This window comes from Podarcis pityusensis, assembly GCF_964106645.2.
Source record: "Podarcis pityusensis genome assembly, chromosome: 3".
Classification (NCBI taxonomy): domain Eukaryota; kingdom Metazoa; phylum Chordata; class Lepidosauria; order Squamata; family Lacertidae; genus Podarcis; species Podarcis pityusensis.
In genome coordinates, this window is record NC_138026.1 from 42,766,272 (window position 1) to 42,784,728 (window position 18,457).

At 39.0% G+C, this 18,457-nt stretch overlaps 1 protein-coding gene across 3 annotated transcripts in view; it reads right to left on the reverse strand.

Moving 5' to 3' along the window:
* Window positions 1–18,457, reverse strand: part of RNGTT (RNA guanylyltransferase and 5'-phosphatase) — a 114,986-nt gene that overhangs the window by 31,132 nt on the left and 65,397 nt on the right. For 2 of the 3 annotated variants that reach the window (XM_080999889.1, XM_080999890.1), the window contains exon 12: window positions 13,102–13,170. The exons of the other annotated variant lie outside the window; for it this stretch is intronic. In XM_080999889.1, coding sequence (XP_080856015.1) covers window positions 13,102–13,170 — 69 coding nt within the window. The remainder of the gene's footprint in view (window positions 1–13,101; window positions 13,171–18,457) is intronic. 3 annotated transcript variants of the gene reach the window in all.

Genomic DNA, 18,457 nt, shown 5'->3' on the forward strand with positions numbered 1-18,457 from the left:
GCAGCATCTGAGTACAGTCGTGAAATACAAATTAGTCATTCCAGCCCCATTAAACACAAAACCGTTCTAGGACCATCTCAAGTGATCTGAAAGCATACAAAATACAAAACGACGACTCAAGTGACAATTGCTTTGATGCAGAGATCAGAGCCACAGCCCACCAATTAGAAACCACTGTATTTCCAGCATGTGTCCCTGGTTCAGAAAAGGGCAAGCTATTAAATCTGTATACTTTGTCCTTTTGGTTGCACTAGTCTCACCCAAATCACAGGAGGTGTTATTATATCTACCATTCCTTCTGCACCTCCACTTTGAACAACAATTTATGGAAAGGAGAATAAGTGGTAGATTGGTTGCAGGTCCTCCAAAATACTCATTTAAATCATCTGGCTTTCCTCCTCAATGTATGTCATCCTTGTGCCAATCTTCTTTAGTTAGTCAGTAGTCTAACACTGTATAGTACTGGCAGAGTGATGCCACAGACAAAAATGGCAAGGCATCACCTTCAGGCAAAGAATAAAAGGCTCCCCACCTTTAATTACTTTTACTCAAGTAATAAGGAGATTGTCTTTTAGTCACTGCAGTCCATTCCTAATTTGAGTACAAAAGCATCAGACTGATTACTGGACTACCTTATTTATATATTATAAAAATATTAATAAAAACAAGACCTACGTAAACAATGATAATTGAGCACTGTGTGCTGCTCTCTTATGAAGAGCCCAAATTACGGTTAGATTTGCAGAAAACAAGGGACAAGCTGTTTTAATCACCAGAGGACCTTGTCCCCTGATAGCTTCATATTCTTACAGCACTGTACAACTTAAATTCAGATAATCTCACAGCGGAAACAAAACCATCCTTTCAAAAAGCATATTCTGGTGTATAATTATGCAATGATGAGTTTTAATTACATTAAATTCATATGCTGAGTTCTAGATTAAAATTGCAAAGGGTAAATTTAACCTTGGTTAATTCCACAGGAATAAATTGGTCTACAACAGGCAAAGAGTTAATATAGAGGGGAACACATGTAACATCCCACTTACATTGCTAAATCATTACATTCAGGAAGATACGGCAGCAAGATTTCTCTATAAACCGGGGGGATCTATCTACTATAGTTCAGTGCTTGGAGCCTAAGATCAAAAAAAGCTCATCTTCATTTAGTGACATTCACACACTTTTAGGGTAATACAAGCAACAACAAAAAGGTCACTGCTATTTAAGGGTTTGCAGTCTAAATTTTAAAGTGAAGTGAAGACAGAAAAAGGTGTGAGGGGAAGGGTAATAAGGGAAGGATGAGAGGAAATGCAATTCAATGTAATTAAGTTTCATTTCAGTGAGGGGATGTGGGACACAAAGTTAGCGGCCAACGGCTTTGCAGTAAAGGGTTGTTTTTTTTTAAAAAAAGGGAATGGAGGACGTAATACACAGAAGGAAGCTTTGGGGGCAAGGGCCAAAAAAACGAGAATTGGTAGAATTGTTTAAGAAATAAGATATGGAGCAGCTGAGGGCAGAATATCTGACTGAGCAAAGGCCTCAAATATAGCTTTATATTCAGCATACCAGATTAAATTGTCCAGCGGCATCTGACAAAGAGAACTGAAGCTCAAACCAGCTGTTTCATGATTCCATCTCAAGGTCTACCTCTATGACAACAAAAATCTAACAAAGCAGTTCTCAACCTTCCCTCTTCCCACACACCACGGATCATTTGAGAATGGCTGGGGGTCTTCGTAGATCACTTAATGATTTTTGTTTTATGAATCAAAGCACATGCCTTACTAATACAGTAGAATCATTTATCATGTGTAGGTTTCAGATACGAAAATCATGTACAGTGGTACCTCTGGATGCGAATGGGATCCATTCCGGAGCCCCGTCCGCATCCTGAAGCCAACGCAACCAGCGTGCGCATGTCACGATTCGTCGCTTCCGCGCATGCACGTGATGTCATTTTGAGTGTCTGCGCATGCGTGAGCGGCGAAACCCGGAAGTAACGCACAACCTGAAAATGCTTAACCCGAAGCTACTTCAACCCGAGGTATGACTGTATAAACTAACCCTTGGAGCCACCCTGCGGCTAGAGAGTAAAAGGGAGAGAGAAGTCCTAGTACTCCAAGCAAGAAAGACAGAGAGGTTAAAACAGGCATAGGCAAATGTGGCCCTCCAGATGTTTGGGGACTACAATTCCCATCATCCCTGACCACTGGTCCTGTTAGCTAGGGATCATGGGAGTTGTAGTCCCAAAACATCTGGAGGGCCAAGTTTGCCTATGCCTGGGTTAAAAGCTCTTTCTTGCCTTGGGTAACCCAAGTGGACCTGAAGCGAAAAAGAGATTTTAAGCTCCTGCTTTGCTTGCTAGGCAAGGCTCTCTCGGCACATCAGCTCTGGAATCCTAAGACTGATTTGTATGCCCAGAGCTGGCATACTGAGCAGGCCTTGCCCTGCAAGCAAGGTGTATCCCAATCATACCTGGTGCAAAAAGGGCTTTTGAGCTCTCCTCATTGTTTGGATTTAACTTGTGCAATTTTAACCAGCCTGCTTTCAACCTTGTATGGTTGAAATTGTGCAAGTTAAATGTAAGATGAGATCATACTATATTTCACAACCATAGTCTTGCCTTTCTAGAGCACCAGACGTGCCTGCTTCTGTGATCAAAGTGTTCTATAACCTTTTCATGGACTACCTGAATGGAGTTCACAGACCACAGTTTGACAACCTCTCTAAGACATTCTATGGATGCTTTTCTTCTGTTTCTTTCCTTTTAATGTGTGTTCCTCTGAGGGATGCTTTAAATGTAACTTTTACCAAGTAGCAGAATAATCAGCACCTGCCATGCTATAAAAAGATCAATTGCTGTGAGTGAAGTTGAATTAAAACTGCTGTGTAAGGTGGATGGCTGGGTCAAAATGGGCCTATTCTGTGAATTAAAATGTTGGCTATTGTCTGTTTTCCAAATTATTCTGCCCTCTCTCTTTGATGTATACCAAATGATTTTCAAGTTTAATTTCCTTTTGCCTTCCCCTTGCTCTGAGCAACCCTGTCAGACTCCAGTGAGTGTGCAATATGGGATAATTATGCTAACAAGATCTGTAAAATGTAATTACCTTTTCCCAGGACAACCTCTGTACTGACGTTCTAATAATGTACACTTACATAAAACTTAAAATGCAGCTGGAAGCTTTTAAACATAAGGGGCTGAGAAGTAATTCCAAATCAAGAAAAAAGGCGTCTCCAGCGTGACTCATGGCAGTAAAAGTTTACATTTTTGTTAATGCTCAAATGACCACTTGACAGAAATCCTGCTAACAATCACTGTGAGCAAACTGTGAGCAAAACAGCTATTTGAAAATGATCTGCATGCCTATATAAGATAGGAACAGCCCCCCTTTGTTATCTGTTTTCATACACAGAAGAAATTGGTTTAGTTAAATAGTCTTACTTTTCTTTTGTTACACCTGAATCTAGGTTAATAGTAGTAATAATTTATTATTTGTACCCCAGCCACTCTGGGCAGCTTCCAGCATATATAAAAACATAATGGGTATAATTTCACCTATTAATCTAATTTTTTCCTGGGTTATTAAAATGTCTGGCCAAACAAAACTCTAATAGGTATTCAAACTGAATTATTTTGATATAATGCAAATGAGAAGTTATGGAAACCTACCTGAAGAGCTACATTAATTGCTACATGTTCATGTCAAAAAACTGATTGTGGATCTTCATGAACATCAACAGGTTTGGAAGAAATGAAGGGATTGGAAAGCAGCAGCTACTAGAGCTGTTTACCAGTCACGCCACAATAGTTCTACAAGTGTACAGGGTCAGGACAATGTCTGGTTTGTGATGCTGATATTTTGGATGTTCACAAGCAAAATTTGGATGTAAGAGTTTTCATGATCTCTCTAGGACAATACTGTGTTTTAGCGAAAAGCTTACCATCAGGACCTTCAGAAAAGTCATTATGGGACAAACTGTAGGACCCACTGAACATTTCAAATAATTGGACCAAATAACCTAATAAAGGATAATGAACACTGTGGGATGGCTGAAATTAAATTAAATTAATCCTAAGGGTAGTGGTAAAGCAAAAAGGGGTAATGTCAGGGAACTGCCATCAGTGCCGGAGGGAGAGAGCAAAATTCAGAGTGATTCCAGAGAGCGTCCCAGGATTGGGAGAAGCAGCCCATCTTCCGGGGAAGAGAATCAGCGTAGCACCAGTGGAGAAGGGGGGCAGATGGGGGAAGTGGCGAGGCGGTCCCATGACTCCTTGCCGGGGACCAGCAGGGAGAGTAGGGGTCCTCCGCTGCCTATGCCCTCCTTGCGCAGAAGGCTTTCACGCAGGGAGAGTAGGAGGAGACTAGGCGTCAAAGAGCTTCTTTGCTGGAAGAAGTTTAAGAAACGCCCACTGATGGATTCTGCCAGCGATTGAGACAGCCACGGGTGAGTGGCTGTCCGGACAGAAAATGTTCACTCAGGCAACCCAGCCAGGTGTTTGCACTGGCTTACGCACGAGCAACCCCTAGAACCACTACAGGTAATATTATTGCATTCACATTTTTTAAAAAAAACAACCAGTAATTTAATGTTGCTGATCCCTAATCTGAAATGTTATCATCTTGTCCTTTTCTTCTCTATTCCTTCTACAATACAGAAATGCTGAAAAGAAGCAACATAATTGTAAGTTTGTGACTTTTTTGTTTCTAGAGAGGAAAGAAAACTGTTAATAGGAAGGAGGAAAGAAAATCTTTACGTGCCAGCATCAATAACCAATATGAAAGCATTATTTACAATATAGAGGATGCACTTATGACAGCAATTAGAATAATTTCTACATATAAGAATTACAAGAGCTGCCGGCAGATTCCTATCACATTTGTCATAATTACCTTTCTAGGAAAACTGTTACCATATAAAGTGGCACCCATATAAATGTACCTAACTACTTCACCTCAAGGTGTCGTTTTAAAAAAAGACAGAGAAAATTAAGATTTTATAGTCTTTTACATCAATTTATTGATTACTTCACAAAACATTGTCTGACAACTCAGTTTAAAGGCTTTCTTTTCTCTAACTCACAACTTTGCAATAAAGCAAAGATTTCAGTTGCATGTCTAGCTACCTGTTGTTTTTTTCTTAAGTTAATACTGAAGAAGCAAAAAGTACAATTTAATTTTAAAGGAAAAACAAAAGTACAATGCCTGGGTGTCAGAAGTATTCTGTAATATTCCACTGTATTAATTTTGCAGCGCAAAACACACAAAAAGGTTTGAGAAGAAATATTCCACCACCCACTATGCATGTCAGAGGACAAAACCCTTTGCAGGTTGAAGGCCTATCAACATTTGCAAGCAAATGTCATGGAAACGAAAGCTCTCTCCATGGTAACATCATCCCTGGAACAGCACCTAGCCACAACAACATCGAACATACTGTGACCTTGTCCCGGAGCATAACATGTTTTTTTTTATTCTTCAAACTACTCACAATATTCAACGTGCCTGACAACTGTACAAATTTAATCCATTAAATTTCAAATATGCAAGTTTCAGTCTGAAGCTGAATATACACAAGAGGAAGCTGATGAGCTGTTATAAAAGACAAGCGTGAAGAAAACAAGGTGTTGACAAAAGTTATTTATCCTTGGTCCTTAAAGTATCAAAGCTTCGGTACATGTTTCAGCTCGACTCATAAAGTATACCACCTCTTACACAAGCGAAGTTCAGGGCTCTCTCTGTGGTGCAATACTATAGAGGGGTATGGAATATGGCAATGGGCACAAAATTCACTCCTGGGACTCTCAGCCCCAAACCCTCCCCCACTGTTTTAAAGCCAGTTTCTAGCTGCCATAGCTTTTAAATGTATGCTTGAAAGTATATGAACAACAGCATTTTCAGAGGTTGGCTTGAGGTGGGGGGGGGGGAGAGATCTCCAGCATTCATGTCCTTGCTACCATGACCAGAAAAGCCAGTGTTCTGCAAAATTATTATTATTTTGCAACCACAACTTCCTTCCAGGTTAAAAAAACCCTAATCTTTATTTTTAGTTTACATAATGTCTACATGTGACAGAATTCACATTTATAAAAACTTGGAGTTGCCGCGGGACATCATTTCAATTTCTTTATACACATGGATCTAGCAAAGCGATTGTTCCAAAGTTATAAATATCACGGGGATGATGACTTGCTAGAGACTTGCATGTTGTCATCCACAACTTAATAAACTCTTACCTTTCAGGGCTTTTGAAACTACAGAGAACATTTGTTCAATATGTTTATTACCCTTCCTTCTTCGATAATAATAAAAATAACAATAATAAAACCTCAAGGCAGCTTGCATAAGAAATCCATATAGATGAATTAGCTCAATACGAAGATTAGAGCTCAGCTAATGATTTACTATAAATAATTTATGACAAGTTTAGCTCCCTTTCATTTGCAGAATATTCACAACCTGATCAGTCTGCCCAAACATGTTCTGAAATGTCTATGAATATTTTAGTTCTGAAATGATGGCAGGTTTTAAAAAGCCAAGTCTCTTGTGCTTTACATGACAAATCAACGAAACTGCACTGTATAGATTCTGGTCCGTAACTAGGTGCTCATGCACACACATGTAAGCCACTCTTTAGGTGTACTGTAACCATGTCTGGTAAACACATGACGGGGAGCTGTGGGAATAAGCAAGCTAGCTCTGCCCCCTGCTTCCATTCTGTGCATAATGCCCACACGTTGCAGGGCAATCTTCTCAAGTGGGGTTCTTCCTGCACTTGTAGAGGCTTCCTGCACATTTTAGAAACCCACCATCAATCAAAGCCTTAACCAGTCCACACACAAGGATCATTTTCTGCAAATTACTGTGCTGCTACAGAATAGACAAGTACGAACCAACTTATATAGGGAACCCATTGACCCATGTTTGCCTGCTTCTTCTAGCTTCCACCCAGAAAGACAAAACCATTGTCTACAGCCAAGTCCTACAATATAATCACATCTGTTCAGATCCTGCTCTGGAGGGTAGGACTCAAACCGATGGCTTGAATTTACAAGAAAGGAGATTCCAACTAAACATCAGGAGGATCTTTCTAACAGTAAGAGCTGTTTGACAGTGGAACTTGCTTCCTTGAAAGGTGATGGACTCTCCTTCCTTGGAGGTTTTTAAGCAGCGGCTGGATGATCATCTGTCATGCATGCTTTAGTTGAGATTCTTGCATTGCAGGGGGGTTGGACTAGATGACCCTTGGGTCTCTTCCAATTCTACAATTCTATAATTCTCTGATAAACCCCCCAGCAACCCAATTCCACTTGACCTCTTTCCTTTATTGCGGGATGTTCTTATCACTAGAAGCACTATAGCACAGAAAACTCAAAAAGTATTATCAGTGGCAGCAATCAAACATAAAATAGCATGTTTCTGGGAAACTAATGTCATCCGTAGACGTGCTGCTTCCTGAACAATGTTAAAAATGCTAATGATGTTCAAGTTTACAGTACCACTGAGAACCTTATTATAAAAGCAGAAAATATCTACCAAAGTTGTATGTCTAAAATGTCTCAAGTTATGGTACAAATATGGACCATGGGTGCTAATATTCAGTATATGGTGAGAAATATAAGCTTGAATGTTTTCTCTTTATGTTTAAAATACATTTTTAGAAAAGAGTTATTGGCAGGACTTCAATTTAGGTTTGATAGAAAAACCACTGTGAGACCCTAGATTCTAGGGGAGTCCCTGCTCCACAGGAACTGAGTATAAGATTGACTGGTAGCACATTTGTATGTGTATTGGGAACATTTATAATATCCCAGTGCAATGTATAAGGTGCCTTATTCCCAACCAATAATAAAAATTGTCCCATTTATATTGTGTTTGCCTGTCTTCATTTTTTCTTTAAACAGCTCTTCATATAAAGGGGTCATACATATCTGCATAGGACATTAATCAATTGACACTGATTGCAGGCAGTGGGTATTACAGTGATATCAATATTAAATAATAATAATGCAAGGACATCTACTTCTAATAATGGTAAGTAAAGCCAAATCTTAGCTTTGCATGCACAGTTTCTAATTAACATTATTGAAAAATCTCTTGCCAGCTCACATAATAGTTTTCTCAAAAATCATAAAGAACTAAGAAACATAGAGCACCAATTATACCCTAGGAGGTGGTTTAGGGGAAATTGCTTCTGTGGTGTAGCACAAAACATAACCTTTTGGAGGCATATAATAGATTATTAACCGGTACAATCTGAAGTGCACTTTTACAATGCGGCACACTGATGAATTTGCCCTGCTTCATTTGGTATGATGTAAATAACTAATAGGTCATTATGGATTCCAGCTAGCTGAGACTGTTAAAGAGTATTATAAAATATTTGTGGCTTAAAGCTAACTTTATTCTTTTACTCCTTTAAATGTATTTAAAAGTGCTGTGAAAGATTTTCTACTCAAAAGTACAAAGAATTTGAAGGCATATTGAATACTCACTTATTTCTGGATAATACAGCTAGTTTAATTTAATGAGATGTTGGTTAAAAAGAAAAATTAGGAAAATGCACCATTTTAAAGTTTGGGCTTTTAATGTATTTTTAAAAAATCCTAGATACTGAAACCCTAAAATAACCAAAGGTCAAAAAATGTATTTTGAAACTCGTTCCCTATTAAGCGGAGAGGGAAGTAATAGTGCCACTGTATTCTGCTCTGGTCAGACCTCACCTGGAGTACTGTGTCCAGTTCTGGGCACCACAGTTCAAGAAGGACACTGACAAACTGGAACGTGTCCAGAGGAGGGCAACCAAAATGGTCAAAGGCCTGCAAACGATGCCTTATGAGGAACGGCTAAGAGAGCTGGGCATGTTTAGCCTGGAGAAGAGGAGGTTAAGGGGTGATATGATAGCCATGTTCAAATATATAAAAGGATGTCACATAGAGGAGGGAGAAAGGTTGTTTTCTGCTGCTCCAGAGAAGCGGACACGGAGCAATGGATCCAAACTACAAGAAAGAAGATTCCACCTAAACATTAGGAAGAACTTCCTGACAGTAAGAGCTGTTCGACAGTGGAATTTGCTGCCAAGGAGTGTGGTGGAGTCTCCTTCTTTGGAGGTCTTTAAGCAGAGGCTTGACAACCATATGTCAGGAGTGCTCTGATGGTGTTTCCTGCTTGGCAGGGGGTTGGACTCGATGGCCCTTGTGGTCTCTTCCAATTCTATGATTCTATGATTCTATGATTCTAACAACAACAACGAAAAAAACTTTCGTTACAGAATGCACATTTCTAATTCATCTTTCTCTATATGGAGTCAGAAATCACTTTAGGAAAGCTTTATAAATGAAAATAAGCTGCCTTCCCTTTTCAGAGGAAGTCAATAATGCTTCTATGCAGTAGGTAAATCAATTTTGCAGAGACTGCTTACTTAAATATCAAGTGGCCTCAAAAGCCCAAAAAGACATCCCACAGAAGGCTGTAATTTCCAAAGCAGCTAGCTTAAATAATTTTCCTTAAGAGTAAGCATTTTGAGTTTCTCTGACCAGTACCATTTAAAAAGAAGCAAAGATTTCTGAAGTATCGGTTTGAACAAAAAAAGGATAACACTTGCAAAAGGGGCATGTGAATGTGAATTTATAAATCTGCAGTATTGCTTAGATTGAAAAATGCTCCAATAGTAAAAACTACCACTAAATTGGTACAATTTTCCCTATAAGAAAGATTGTAGATTTATAAATAAGTTTGCATTCTCATTGTAGACATAGGCATTTTAAATGTCTACTCTCTCCAAACAAGTGGCAGAGCAGAGAAAAGAGATGAGCAGAATAAAAGGAAAGGGTCTGAAAAAGAAAATAGAAGAAGAAATAGAAAGGAAGTAACATCTCATTTTCTGTCCCCACAGTGCATATTAATGTCAACTATGTGCACATTGCAGACAGGATAGCTTTAAGCACTTCCCTCTGCTATAATCAAGGCACTTGGCGTATTTTAAATGCTATCAGAAATATATCTGTACTCTGATAAGGCTATACAGTGGTACCTCTGGTTACAAACTTAATTCATTCCGGAGGTCCGTTCTTAACCCGAAACCGTTCTTAACCTGAGGCATGCTTTCACTAACGGGGCCTCCCGCTGCCGCTGCCGCACGATTCCCATTCTCATCCTGGGGCAAAGTTCACAACCCGAGGTAACTACTTCCGGGTTAGAGGAGTTTGTAACCCAAGGTACCACTGTATAACAGTACTGGGATGTAGTTCAGGGGTCACATGTGGTTCTTTGACCAATCTAACTGTAGCTCTTGAGCCAACAAGGTTGTCTGTGGGTTTTGGAGTTCCTGGCATCCTCCCTGGCACACAAGGCATCCCCTGCCCTCTGCAACCACTTGGGCTGCAGGTGCCACTGGGGCTACACTGGGGAAGTCTCAGGAATTCAGCAGACAGAAAAGGTAATTTAAGAGGCAGGCAGTGTGGGGGGGGAATACTATACAGCGGAGAGGGACGAGAATGCTGAAGCAGCATGGGGTGGGGGAGAGAAGAAGCTGTCTAAAGATGTGGAAAGGAGCAGAACGTCACTGGCTGCTAAAGACTGCTGGGGTAGTATGAACACCATAGAAAGGGAAGAAACGAAAACAAGCCCAGGGAAGAGGAAAAAGGAGGAGTCTATCAAGGCCTGGAAAGCGGTAAGCAGTAGATCAGTGTTGCTCATGGTCACCGTGCAGGAGTGAGGCCCAGTTTATGGGGCCTTCCCCAATTCATCCACCACCCATGAAAGGGGGCCACGCTTAGAAAGGGGGATTATTACTCTGCTCTCTACAAGGGCTTTTCAAAGGGCATTAAAACATACAGGAGAGAATTAATCTGCACCTACCCTAGAACTTTCCCTTCCACCCATGGCATAAAGGAGGCGCTTGTCTCCCTCCTTCCAAGTTAAAAAAAAACCTCTTAATCTTTATTTGTAGCATTCAAAAAGGATCTTGTGTAACTATTTCTGCAGGAAATGAGCTGGACCCACCTCACCACCCTGCAGTAACATTTTCTAATTTGATGATGGAGTTTGCAGTGGCATCTAATCCTCTCTTCTATTCATGCAAGAGTCTTAGGAAATGCCATTTATATATGTAAAGTAGCTTTAAGCATAATATTATCAAGATGTTAAAAGAAAAAAAGCAAGTATGAGGAAGAAAATAAAAATTTAAGCCAGAATGGAAGATATTGTATTCAATGTTAAAGGAGGCATAGCCCTGTAAAATGTATCATCACAATAAAGGAAGCAACTTGAAGTCCTACTATGATCAAATAACAAACAAAAAGTTTTATCTGAATACCTTCCTGGATCACAGTTAAGGAGAAATAATCTAACCATGTTAAAATTAAGCAGTCAACAAACCTGATTTTCTGCATTCATTAGAGTAGCTGGCCAAATTGAAATCAGCTGATAATACTGTATATCAATCTAAAAATGAATTAATGTTTAACTACTGTGTAAAGGTTGTGCACATCTTGTGACTCTCAAACTTTTGATGGTTGGCATCTGTGGCTCAAAAAGTCTGAGACTTTGGCCACAGTGGTCATCTATAGTTCACAAGATCATGTTGGCAATGTGGGCTCTTGTGTTTAGATGGACTTTGTACATGGGAAAGGATATAGACCAGAGAATAATACAACAGCACAAAACTACTCAATTTTCTATGGTGGATTTCCAAAGTTTTAAAGATTTGTACACTTGAAAAACAACATTTATACCTACAAGAATATCCAGAAATAGGATGAAAAAGATACACTAAAAGCCTTGTGTCTTCTAAAGTTTTAAACATCACATGATTAGCATTTGCAATCACTAATACATATTGATATAAAAAGATGGACAAGATGTTTCAAAACTGTCACTGAAAATCAAAGACAGATGCAGCATCTTGAAATATATATGTGGGATGGGGGGTTTCCAAAAGACTAATTTTTCATTGGTTATATAAACACAGTGACCTAATATGGGTTCACTAGGTGCTAAAACTTATGCAAAATAATATGAGATATCTGGCTTCTATTTTTGGGCTACAGAGGTCAGACTGAATGCCAACGGTGCTCCAACACTACAAAAGGCTGTACAGTTATCATAAATCCAGACTAGGCTAACTCAAGGTGTAATATAGTTAAAATACTCTCTATTATTATTCTAGCTATAGCTAACACATTAAAAAAATGAAGCAGAAGGGCAGCTCCATGCTACTATCTACTGTACAGTGTCTACTACAATAGAGAATCAACATTTTTCTCTTACAAATGTTCTTTGCAGCAAAGTCCATGAGATAAAAGAAAGCAACTACTTACTATTAACTTGTATGGAAACTGGGGTTTAACACCAAAGCTAATGACATAAATGTCAATTTTTTTATTCATGTTCTACACAGGTTTATGGGTGATAAACATGTCCTGTATTTAGCCTATTCAAAGTCACCACAATTTGAGGAAAGGAAAGTAATATCAACAACAACAATCTTTATTACGGTCCAGAGACCCAACAATTTTGTTGGGAAAGGAAAGTAGTATTACTACTGCTTCCTTTTCATATTTGTTCCATATAATTACCCTTTCTGTTGCTTTTCTGTATATTTAACTGCCAAGTCAATACGTATGCCATTCTTTATCCTATTAACAAGAATGTCTTTTTGCAGGAGAATTTCCACAATTCAGAAATAAAATAGTAAGCAAGATTTGTACATTTTCATTCAGTGCCAGCTTTTATTTTATCCTTTAAGATAATTTACTCAAACACATTCAATTAAATATTGATAAAGATAGAAAAGTACAAGCAATGTGCTCAAATATTCATGGTCTTTGTATTAAGAAGTGCTTGCGGAAAACTAATAATTTGATAAATTTTTGTGAAGGTTTCAAGATAGACACAGGATACTGCATATCTAAGCCAACAGATTCTTCAGAAAGCCAAAAAGAATGGATTTTAGGGTCAAATAAATAAATATTTGCTTAAATATTTTTCTGGCAGTGAATGATGAAATTCTCAACAGCACAAGTTGATGAAACCCCCCACCCCATATCAAAACCATTATACAGTGATTTAAAAGGTCAAAATCATGGCAACTTACTCCTACAGGCTGAAAAATTAGTCCGTCCACTTCATGACTGACTTCTCTAGCAAAATTTCCCTCAAGAAGCTGTAAAAAACATCAAAGAGTTATTTGGTTTTACAATAACAAGAATAGTAGCCATGCCAAAAACTAAGACATAGACATCTACATTAATGCAATAAAGCATTTACTGGAAAACACTGGTTTCCAGCATCTACTACTCGCTTCTCATTAAATAAACAAGCAGGTAAGTTTAGAAGATAAGCAGAACAATGAAAGCCATGAACTAATTCCTTTTTTTCTAAAGTTTGCACGCTGACGATTGCACTGCAAGAAGGCATACGGCCAATTCAGACTCAACAATCCTCCATAGATAAAGTACATCTTATTAGACATTGAACAAGCCTTGCAAGCAGGTGCCCTGACCTCGCCTCCATGAGAGGCAGCCGCCAATAGTTCTGCATGATTCCAAGGAGCCATAGGAGCCATTTTACATATTAACTGTCCCTATATGGGTTGCATTATTTCCCCCTGATTTCACGTGAATGATTGATGTGTCCAGACATAATAGTAAACAATGATTTACTATTAATAACTTCTCCCAGCCATGCCACTCATAGCACACTAATGTGGCCAATGTGTTCTCCTTTCTATAAGTCATCTTGCTTTTGAATATCCTTCCCAACACCACATATTTTTTTATTCCTGTTAGCTTGTGGAACTTGGAAGCTTTTATTTGTGAAGATTTTATTATGAAACCCACAAATATTTGGAGATAGAAGTATGTTGAGGTGAACATTTTGTTATTAGCGGTTTTATATGATGTCCTCAAAACAAGTCCCTGGAGACAAAAATTACTTCGCAGCAATCTGTGGGATGAACAGAACTCTTAAAACCTAGCCCTCATGTGAACTGAAGAATATTTCCATTTTTTAAAAAAACAAAACACCATAGACTACTGATCTTATTCTGCAAAAGATGAAAGGTGAACACCCATGGCAATGCTAAAAAAATACACTAAAAACTAACTTACTTTCCTCAAAGATTTTGAAAAAATACTAAAATGGCCACACAAAGCATAATTGATTCAGTAGCTTGCTGATTTAAAGCATACATATACTACAAATACTTGCTGAATGAAATATAATTCACACTAAGGAATATGTCAGTTTGAACTACTGAGCTCAAATGAGCAGGGCTTAAATATACACTCTGTCTCCACCTATCTGAATTCTGAAAGTTTTATAGGGGATATACACATTTTCTAAAACTTTAACGATGGTAGATTGAAGAGGATGAGGATGCTACTCAGTGCACTTGAAGATGGGAGGCAAAACTAATCTGGCATCTGGCAATAGATAATAAAATAATCCTTGCAAAATACATAAATGTGATAATATTTTTTGTTCCAGTGATTATGGTATGGTATTTTAAATTAATTAATTAAATAAATAAATATAAAACAAAGATAAACCAAGCAATGATTATTGGGACATCTGGGGTGAGCCATAGGGTTTGGTTAGCTTCCCCACCCCAACAGACCATTTTGACAGGTGGCTGGGTCCACCCACATGTACATCTCCTGACATCACCATGATGTCACGTGGACCAACTTTGGTATTCAGAGATGGCCTGAGCATTAGACACCATTTTCCTTATGCGTGTTTTTCTCTCTCTCTCATACTCAGTTCCTTAATTTACCAGTGAGTTCTGAGCAGCAGAGATACAACGGCTGGAATGCAGGTAGATGAAGACACCAAGCACAACCAAGTACAAGTAAGAGTTTTTCATACCTTAAAAGCAGGATAAAAATCTTAACTTCAAACAAAATAAACAAAGAACAGAAGCAATTAAAAAAAAGAAAACCCTGTTGTATTTCTCCAGTTAAGACAGACATAGAACGAAGCAACTGCAGCATTTCCAGCCTTTGTAACAAATCAGAGTGAAAAACGGCTGCGTTCTCCGCTACTTTTTGTCTTTTTTCTTGAGAGGGGGAAAAGCAAGATAGTACTCCTATTTCGATGACAAACCTGAAGCCCCTACCCCACGCTGCCCCCAGAGAGCTCCTTGCTGAGGTAAAATTTCAACTAGTGACTTGCTGTTCCACAGCCCCAACTTGCAATGTAATTACTGTATCTGGCCTGTTTTTTCAACATACTAGGTCAGGCTGGCTGTTGGAGAGAAGGAAAGTTCACTGTACAAAACTCTAAAGATAGCACAATGTTATTATCAATAACTATAAATTGCAACATAATTGTGTGTTTTTTTCCTGAAAAAAAGGAAAACAGTATGAAACTGCTGCTCACTAATAGCATCAGCTCACTAATTACTATCCATGATTCATTAGAAGCATTCCAAACCTGATTAATGTCAGGTCAAGTTTAACATATGACGGGGTTTATTAGTAATGCTTTGCTATCCCACAGCTTGTCAGTCTTTCACAGCGAGCACCATCTGTCACATGTAGAAATAAGTCAGAACACCGGTAACTCTGACTTACTGCTAGTCACTAATGTATGCTTTCAAAGTTGTCCAGGACACTTAAACTAATAACATTTGACAGCATTAGAAAACATGTCTGACATATGTTTGCTTGCTTTAAAGGCTATTCCTACTACTGCATCTTCTTTCATATAAATTGCATATGATTTCATATAACAATCATGAGAAATGAAACATGCCTGATCTTACAAGCCTATGTTATTATTATTATTACTAACTATATATGAATCACACTCAGCATGTTCCAAGCAATTATAAAACATTGTATCAGAGCAGTGTTCAATATACAGATCTGGTTTTCATAATCAACAAATAATCCTAAACTGTAGACCTGGATTTCCAGAATGATGAAACTGCAAATCTAGGAGCATTCCCCACGGTCTCTTTAGTCAGTGCCCTGAGGCAAAATGGTCTCTGCCCAAATGCACCCCTCCCAGATGGACCCTGCAGCCTCTATATTTACATCTCAAAAAAGGTTCTTTCTCGTCCTTGATCTTATAAAGGGGGGAGTTATCAACTGCTCAACTGTTCTTCAGAAACTTTCAAAATAATTATCTAACAGAGCAATCCTAAATTTATCTACTCATGAGGAAGTCTCACCAATTTTACAATAGGGTGTCCTCTCAGTTGGGTATATACAGAATTGTAGCCTAAACAATTGCAGCCTAAAGAGAATGGACACCTTTTTATCACCTATTTTTTAAATGGCACATCAGCTGAAATCCAGGCAACAGAAGTCACATGTTACATTAAACCTGAGAGCAAAAGGGATTAAGAATATGGGTACCTTGTTATATTTAACGCCTTCAAGAAATTATCCCCCATACATGTAGTGAGAATATATTAAAGTTTAAACTGAGTGCGCAATCACATTATTAAATTCAGAGCGATAATTCAGTGCCTTGGTGTGTTATTCTTTTAAAAGGTAAAATTCTTCCATTAATTTCCCCAAGATGGTTTCAAGTGCTACTCAAATAAGAAAACCAAACATGTTTTGAGATGATTTTGCTGTAAGATGTTGGAGAACACTTCAAAAGGAAGTGAGATACTTAAGGCATAAAGCACCATTTCAAAGAAAATATTTTTTCGGAATTTCATTACTGTGTATTCCAAACGTATCAATCAGAATCAGACAATGCCTGCTTTGCCCATTCACATTACAAGGACAAACAACAGTGAACCTCAGACTCTTGCACTCTTCCCTCCTACTCTAGCACAGCTGCAAGAAAGAAGCTAGAAACTTCACTTCTGCTTCATATTAAATGCAACTTTTCATGACATCCGGACCCAGACAAACTGTGCTTAAATTATGGCTTGGCTGGAACCAGCAAAGATGTCCCAGTTTATGCTGGGCCTTACAGACCTTACTGTATTGCTGGAGGAATTCTCCTGTGGGTTTACTCATGTTTGGTTGTTGCTTGCATCAGTAGCTGGCAGGATAAGTTAGGAGTGAGACATGGGAGACTCCTCTGCTGCAGTAGGGACAAAACTGGTAAGCTGCCAAATACTTGCGGTGTGGTTCGTATAGCCTGGTTTCTTTGTGCCATTATGACTCTACCAGTAATGCCAAAATTCAAAGCAAGTTTTGAAAATAATTTCATATACTGTTTAAAAGCAACAAGAAAAAGGTGCATCTTGGCAGTCTGGAGGTGGTAAACATGCTGGTTTGGAGTAAGAATGCAATAATAACAACAACAACAACAACAACAACAACAATAGCAGCTCTGTTCATCGCCTATCCTGTACTATTCCTGGGTACAAGTCCAGCTTTGTTGATCTGCTTTTTCACTTCTTTAGTTGAGTATTGTAGTCTGAGGAATACATGATGTGAATTCTCAAGTCTGCGTTTCTGTCCAATGTCTCTGAGGAAATACAAATGCCGTTGTAAGGACTGGATGCAAACAATGGCTTTTGTGATATGCGCTGGGTAGAAGCTGGAAGCATGTAGGCATGTGTAGTGCTCAGCAAGGTTTCCATTTTCAGGTGGTGCTTGTCTGTCCATTATGTAGTTGCACAATAATGTCCACTAAATGAAATAGTTTAGAGATTGGGAAACCTTTTCAGCCTGAGCTTCTAGGCAACCTTCCAGGGATGGCAGGCCAGTGGGGGGCAAGGCGAGAAGCAAAGGTGAGCAAGAAATGCTAATTTTCTTGCATAGTCCTCTCTTCCTCCATCCAAGGAAACAAGAAACATTATCAAAGTTCAAGGGCACATTTTAGCCAGGCAAAAGCACTCGAGGAGAGTGCAAAGCAGGGCCAGTGAGGGATGTGGTATGGGAAGAAGCCAGACAGAGATGCCTAGAGGGCTGCATTCTGCCCTGAAGTCTGAGACTTCTGGTCTAGCTGGCGGTGGTGGGGTGAAACTTATCAAAATCCTGGTGGAACTTCTCAAATATCTCCTGTCCATATGCTCAGATGATAAAGAAGTCATCAATACAGTGGTACCTCGGGTTACATATGCTTCCGGTTACATACGCTTCAGGTTACAGACTCTGCTAATCCAGAAATAGTGCTTCAGGCTAAGAACTTTGCTTCAGGATGAGAACAGAAATCATGCTCCGGCTGTGCGGCAGAAGCAGGAGGCTCCATTAGCTAAAGTGGTGCTTCAGGTTAAGAACAGTTTCAGGTTAAGTACGGACCTCCGGAACGAATTAAGTACTTAACCCAAGGTACCACTGTATATCTTTAGCAGAGGAAACGCTTTTAGAGGCTGGAGGTGAGAAGCATTGATCTAAGTCAGCCCCATGGCATTGGCATGCTGTGGAGCCATACAAGTACCAGGGTCAGTGGATACATTTTCTCTCCAAAGAAAATGTGCAAAATGCAAAGTGGCAGAGTTTGGCAATTAGATGTGCTAATCACCAAATGGAATG